This window comes from Montipora capricornis, chromosome 5, assembly GCF_036669925.1.
Source record: "Montipora capricornis isolate CH-2021 chromosome 5, ASM3666992v2, whole genome shotgun sequence".
NCBI classification, from domain to species: Eukaryota; Metazoa; Cnidaria; class Anthozoa; order Scleractinia; family Acroporidae; genus Montipora; species Montipora capricornis.
Genome location: NC_090887.1, coordinates 22,216,585 through 22,224,084, shown reverse-complemented (window position 1 = coordinate 22,224,084; position 7,500 = coordinate 22,216,585). Strand labels below are relative to the sequence as shown.

The 7,500-nt window shown below is 38.3% G+C and overlaps 1 protein-coding gene across 1 annotated transcript in view; it reads left to right on the top strand.

Moving 5' to 3' along the window:
• The window catches only part of LOC138049942 (transcription initiation factor TFIID subunit 5-like), a 27,704-nt gene that overhangs the window by 14,301 nt on the left and 5,903 nt on the right, over positions 1–7,500 (top strand). Inside the window, exons 13-17 of the mRNA XM_068896425.1 lie at positions 1,834–1,953; positions 3,017–3,162; positions 4,163–4,193; positions 5,237–5,343; positions 6,868–6,949. Coding sequence (XP_068752526.1) covers positions 1,834–1,953; positions 3,017–3,162; positions 4,163–4,193; positions 5,237–5,343; positions 6,868–6,949 — 486 coding nt within the window. The remainder of the gene's footprint in view (positions 1–1,833; positions 1,954–3,016; positions 3,163–4,162; positions 4,194–5,236; positions 5,344–6,867; positions 6,950–7,500) is intronic.

Here is a 7,500-nt window from a genome sequence, read left to right as displayed (position 1 = left end):
CGGTGACAACAACAAGATTGTCACAAATTTGCATATTTAGGGGGCAAAAACAATGGCTTTGCACACTCTGTGTGTCTGTTTTTCACTTTTGTTTATTTCTTTGCTGTCGTGAGCAAAACAACAACGTGAAATAGCTAGATTTGAGGATTTATGAAGAAGGTCAGCACCTGAGGATAAATTTTAATTTTCACCCTTAAATTAAGGGCCGCTCATAACGATTTCACTCCTGAGGCACTGCCACACCTTTGTTATATTAAAAAACTTGGAATAGTCGTGAAGTGATTACAATAATGAGAATTTATGTTTTGAGATGACGTTCTCGTTGCCGTTTCCATCGTCGTTGCTAAAGCTCCCTAATTATTAAGCAATGACCTCTCTTTCATTATAATTTTATAAGCTGCATTTCAAATATGCATTTATTGCATTGATTTTATAGTCATTCATAGGAACACAAGATCCCAACAAATAATATTGACCTGCTCCCAACTGTGTGGGCTTCATACAGTAGCTCAGTTGGTACTGAGCATTGCACAGGCTGTATCGCGGAGGTCTTGGGCTCAAAATAATCCTGTTGAAGCGACCTGACTTTTTTAGGTGTCTGTAAGAGACAGGCTAAGTGGAAGGATCACTTCTCTCTTTCTTAATAATAATAATAATAATAATAATTATTGACCTACTCCCAACTGTGTGGGCTTCATACAGTAGCTCAGTTGGTACTGAGCATTGCACAGGCATCCCAGAGGTCTTGGGCTCAAAATAATCCTGTTGAAGTGACCTGACTTTCTTAGGTGTCTGTAAGAGACAGGCTAAGTGGAAGGATCACTTCTCTCTTTCTTAATAATAATAATAATAATAATAATAATAATAATAATAATAATAATAATAATAATAATTATTATTATTATTATTTGCATTTTGATGAAATGAAAGTGAAAGGTACATGTAAAAATAATAATAATAATAATAATAATTATAATTATTATTATGTAAGGGAACTGCAAGATTATCAAGATTGTTAAGATTGCTAAGACGAGATTTCCCAAACACATGTAAATTTCTTGATAGAATTTCTGCTGATCTTTATAACATCTGTATTGAACACATCTGGAACAATTTTAGAAATCTTGTCGTTTGCTGGAAAAAGAAAAATGATGAACGCTTTTATTAAAGCGACTTTATTATAATCGAATGTGCCAAACATAGGAGATTGTAAATACGGCAAATACGCATAGTAATTGTCAATTTCTTTGATAGCATTTGCTCTAAATAAAAGCATACTACGTCCTCTCTTAACCGCGGCATAAATCAACCGGAAAAAATCTAGGTGAAACCTCGGCTTTCGGTTACCATAGACGAGGTTTTGCCTCGGTCAAACTGGAGATTGAATCTGCGGTTTCACCTAGTCAGAACCACGGCAAATGCACAAATAGTTTTGAGCGGTACTGTACCTAGACATTTTTAAGTTGTTGTCATCCTAGAAAACTGAATAAAATTTAGGCAGTTTCAATGACATTCAAAGCCATTACTTCTTCACTATTGGTGTGATGCTCTACCAACTTATCAAATTTATCAGCAGCAGGTCAGTTTGATCATTAAAGGGCTTCATAGGATAAAATGTTAGGGGTGTGAAGTGTAGATTATAATAAAATTAATGGGCCTTTTTCATGCTTGGGACATGCTGAATCCTGAATCCTGAATCCTGAATCCTGCATTGCACTCATGCAGGTTTGCATCTTAAAACTTTGCATGCCATGATAAAATCTGCTTTCTAGCTTTCTAATCCCAATGCTAATACAGACAAGATAATCAATCACCTATGTGTTCTTTTCTTAGGAAGGACAGTGATAAATTGGTGAAGATTACCTTGATGAGAGAAGCTGCCAAAAGAATAAGGTTGGGTCCGGACACTCTTCCATCCATCTGCTTCTACAGTGTACTCAATGCACATACAAGGTGAGGAGAGAAAGTTGTGTCACAAAATTTTAGGCTTTCATTGTCACTGTGACAATATTATTTACGCACAGCAGCTTGAAAAACAATCCTCAAAAAAGTTTCCCTCAGGAGTTTGCACAAAATTTAATGTTCAAATTGTGAGAGGAAGATATTAGCATACCGGACAAAAAACAAGCCCGGCCTAATTACTGTTCTTTAGAGGTAAAGAATCCTAAATAGGAATGTTTTATCGGGTTTAATTAAAGGTCATGCATATGACATTTTATCAGTGTTGAAAGGCTATTAGGTTTGTGAATTATTATTGAGTTTTTGAAGTTAAGCATAATGTCTTCTGGAACAATATTAATGATTTGCTCAGCATGAATTTTAAGCTAATGGCACATTAGGACAAAAATTCTGGGACATTCACTGAGTTAGTCTGGTGAAAGAAATAAGGATTTTGAACAATGTAATCAGTTTTTGAGTGGGAGCTGTTCTAGATGACAAGTACTGTAGGTGATGAGTAGTAATAATTTATTTTGCATTCACCAATAAGGATTGGTCTGGACTTCAAGTCTGACTAAAGAATTCCAGTCCAAAAAGAAGTTGAGGGCCAAAGGCAATAAATAGAGTCTAGGTTGAATTGGAGGCATAAAGATGCTTCAATACTATTATTATTTATTTTATTATTGTTATTATCATTAGTAGTAGTAGTAGTAGTAGTAGTAGTAGTAGTAGTAGTAGTAGTAGTAGTAGTAGTAGTAGTAGTAGTAGTAGTGGTAGTGGTAGTGGTAGTGGTAGTGGTAGTGGTAGTGGTAGTGGTGGTGGTGGTGGTGGTGGTGGTGGTGGTGGTAGTAGTCGTCGTGGTAGTCGTTGTCATCGTCGTCGTCGTAGTATGAAGAATAATAATTTATAATAAAAAAGATAATTATCATTTATGGGATAAATTATGATAATAAGGCAAAAATAATTATTGTGAACAGTGAACAAAGATTCCCATGTAATGTCAATGGATAGAGTGATAATGGCAAGGTATGATGCAATCTTTGACCAATTATCTCAGAGAATCATCCTCTTATTACAGTTTGAACACAGTTAGTATGTCAGAGGACTCAAGCCTGCTGTCAGGTGGATTTGAGGACAGTAGTGTGCGGGTGTGGAGCCTCACCCCAAAGAAACTGAGAATGCTCAAATCACCCTCAGAACTTGCACAAATTGACAAAGAAGCAGGTCAGTTAAAGTTGAATAAATAATGTAATGTCATTGAATTTCTGCAATAAACTTCCCCCATTGATGAGCAAAATGAGATGCTGTTAGACATCACTATTATTTTTTGAGAGAAAGGCGTAAAGATTTTGATACTTATTAAAAGTGACGGGTTCAGTACATACTGTAAAATTCCGAAAATAAGCCCCAGGGCTTATATTTTTCTCAGGCCCTTTTTCAGGGGCTTAATTTTTGGAAGGGCTTATCTGCGGATGGAAATTTTCCAAGTACAAGCTGCAATGAACTTCCCCCATTAATGAGTAAAATATGCTGTTAGACATCGCTCTTTTGAGAGAAAGGCACAAAGCTTTTGGTACTTACTATCATTATTACAAGTCACGAGTTTGATATGTACCATAAAATTCTGAAAGTAAGCCACAAGGCTTATATTAATTTTTTCAAAGGCCCTTTTCGAGGGGCTTATTTTTGGAGGGGTTTATCTACAGAGGGAAATTGTGTTTGCAAATCGATTGTGCTAGCCTTATACTTGGAAGTAAATTAATTTACCGTTTTTGCTTTGTTTTACTTTGTATTTGAGGGCAATTTTCCAAGTACAAGCTCCCGGGAGGGGCAATTTAACAGAGGGTTTTTTGCATTACCACTTTGAGGGGCTTATATTTTGGAGGGGCTTATTTTCAGAATTTTACAGTATTATGAGTCAAGAAGCTGGCCTGGTCTGGTTGTGAGGGCATTTGATTTGCATGTGGTTGCTTTGGGCTCAGATCCCTCTCTTACCATTGGCTGGATTTGTCTTACATTTGTATGTGTTCCCAAATTCAACTACAAGGTACTTTGTAAATAGCTAACTGGTTTCCTTCTGCCAGCTGGGGTTCTCAATCATGTTCTGTTAAGTTTGAGTTTTTCTTAGAGCGGAGTGGCTGTAAAAAACTTAAAAGCTAATTGTGTTTCTAGAAGACAGTATAAACTAAGCCATTTACTGTGGTTAATCACTTTTATTTCACAGAGGATGTTCTTGAGCGAATAATGGACCACAGGTTTGTTCCCTATTGCTAGTGACATCACACATAACGGTTATGATTGAATTTATGTCATAACGCAATAATTTTTTACCTGTCTACTACGAGAGCACCAAACACTAAAATGAACCATTAAAGTAGAGTTGTCTTCCCAAGCTTGGTTAAGATTGAGAAAGTGACAAATCTACTGAATGGGGTGAGGGGAGTAGCAATTCTCCCTCCCAAGATAGATGGGGACAATAATTGTTCTCAAATATAACCCATTCACTCCTGAGCCCCTACCCCTCCCCCCTCATTGACGAGTAAAATCATCTGGCGTTTGACAGAGTAAAATCTATTGAGTCTCACTCCAAGAGTTCAACAGGTTAAAGTTGCATGATCTTGATGATTGAAAAGGAAAACTAGGGACTGTGAACTGTCTACAGGTCACCTGAGCCTTCTTTTGAAGTCAGTCCAAGTATGAAATGATTGTTTTGGTAAATGGGTTTACTTTACTTGAGAATGTAGCTAATTTTCAATAATAAAGTATTCTCGTTTGTCTTGATGTGGTCACTTGTGATGTAGATCGCGATGTTTCGACTTCATACTACTAGTCTTCATCAGGCTATGAGGTCGACTGGTTACGCGTCACCTTTTAAGCAGGATGCTCTTTGTATGATTGGTTGGTTTTAAGCAGCTGTGATTGGTATATTTCAATCCTTGTATTTTTGGTGTGTTGTTCCTTTGGCAGCCCGCTGTGGTACGGTTCTCCTGTTGTTGTGTTTCTCTCAGTTGTGTTTCTCTACATCACAAGTGACCACACCGTTAGACAAATGAGAATACTTTATTATTATTGTACAGTACTTCACCACAATGAATAACAGCAACGTTTTTTACGACAAGCTAATTTTTTCAAGAAAGACTATTCATGTTACTCATACGACCGTATTTGCTTTAACTGAAAAGCTTAAGAGAACTCCCAACGGGAAGGCCTTTTAAAAGAGACTTCATCTTCACAGCAGAGATTTACAGCACATTACAAAATGCATAACAGTAATTGTGTTGTTGTTTTACTCCTCTAGGACAGCTGTGGAGAGTAGACGCTTGATTGGCCATTCAGGGCCAGTATTTTCTACTAGTTTTAACACAGATAACTCATTCCTTCTCTCGAGCTCTGCAGACAGAACAGGTATATACCATATTCATAAATGGTGGCCAAGAAATTATTCTTTTGTCTTTTAGACTGTTCCAGGCTCCCAGATAGTCGGGAAAACGAAAAGAACTGCGTGTGAAAAGCGAGTGGGGGCTTCGGTCGAGGCGAGGCGGGGTTAGGGTCGCCTTGCCTCGACCCAAGCCCCCACTCGCTTTTCACACACAGTTCTTTTCGTTTTCCCGAGTAGGGGCCGGTTGCTCAAAGCCTGGTTTGCACTAACTGTTAGGTATCAAAACCTATAGACACCTTTCAGTTAATTCCCAATCTGGAGGACAAAACAATAAGATTGTTTTGCATTTGAAAGGTTTGGTTACGACACTCCTGCCTGGTGTCTTCATTACAGGTGATCTAAGTACGGGTAATCAAATTGTGACGAGTGAAATGATTCCCTCATTTCACGAGTATACCATTTGATTGGCTATTAATATCATGGGTGACAAATTGCGTTCGTAAGACGCCATTTTGGCACTATAAAAAAAGTTGCCATGGCAACATTGTAATTTCACATTTGAAATTATAAATTAACGCTGAAATTTCGGGCCTAAATTAAGGAGTAATTTGTCACTGATGTTATTGAGGCTGTAACAAGTGCCCTTTTTTGCTCGCTGATTACCATCCGTTTTTTTTTAGTGAGACAAAAAAAGTTGAAACATTGTGTCATACATCGTAACCTTGCAAATTGCATTTAGTGGACTTAAAACCGAAGTAGCATCAAACCATCTCTGATTGTCGACCTGCGGCCAGTTGCTCGAAGCCCAGTTAGCGTTAAGCGGTATCCATGATATTTAACGCTGGTTAGCGCTAACAGTGCTTTACGCAACCTGGGCCTGGTTGCAATGAGGACCTTAACTTTCGTTTTTCTTCTTCTGATTTATTTATTCTGCTATTACTTGGTTTAATTTAATTTAAATTCTGGGAATTGAGCATTCAGGGATTACCAAGAAGGTCGGGGGAGGGGTCCCCCCGGAAGGTTTGGGACGCAACACCGATGGTCTTGTATCATAATCCTTCTGAAAATTCTGTTAGTTTTCAACCTCCCACAAGTGTGCGTAAATACAGTGACATGGTATGGGACCTTCAGCATATCGTTTTTTCCGCGAAGCCCTAAGTCTGAGAAAAGTCTAGCTCCACAGTTACTTCTCAGCTCAGAGAAAATTGTAAAACGCCATGAGACTGTATGTGATACAGGCGGTATATAAATCGATTACCCATTACCATAGACTGCAAAACAGTCGGTTTTCGAATTCTCGCGCGCTAGGCACGCGGGCCTCACACTTCTCTCCCCAGTCTCACTCTTCGTTTTCACACTCGTTCCAGACCTTACGCTTGAAAAGATGCATTCGTCCAACGCAAAAATACTGTACGGCTGTTTTGCAGTCTACCATTACCATTGCCAGATGGTTGGACCATGTGGCAATTTGAAACGCACGACCTGCGCCTTTTTTGCATTTATTGTGGGTTTTTTTTTAAATTGTTTTTTATTATTATTATTCTGTATAGTGCGTCTATGGAGTCTCTATACCTTCAGTTCATTAGTTTGTTTTAAAGGACATAACTACCCCGTCTGGGACGTTCAGTTTTGGTGAGTTGTTGTTTTTGTTTACTCCTTGAACTCAAAGACCGAAAAGGGTCGCAAACTGGGCTGTTCATGCGGGCAAGATTGTGTTGCTACCGTCAGGTTGTTTTCTTGATCTACAAGGCCTCACAAAGGTTGTACCCCAAGGAAAATACACGTATTAAATTGTCAATTTTCTGGATAAGCGTAAGGCCCGGCAAAACGCCATCATATATAGCCCATATGTAGCCGTGAAGGTCTCGTTTAGGGTTTCACGCGAAGAAATATAAATATATGTTTTTAATGTGTCTCTTTTAGGGGTCAAAAAATCCTGGCCAAAGCCCAGATTGGTCTTCTTTAAGGCCCAGTAATAAAGACAACATTTTTCGTACAACATGTCGCGCAACAATGTTGCGTTGCAAGTTGAGATGTTTTGTTGCGCGTATTACCATCCTCTTGTGCAACAAATTTTTATGTTGCTAAAAGTAGACGTCGCTTTTACGTTTTGGAATATGGAAATTTGTCACGTAAGAAGGTAGTAATACGGGCAACAAACCATCTCAACTTAATCTCAAAAT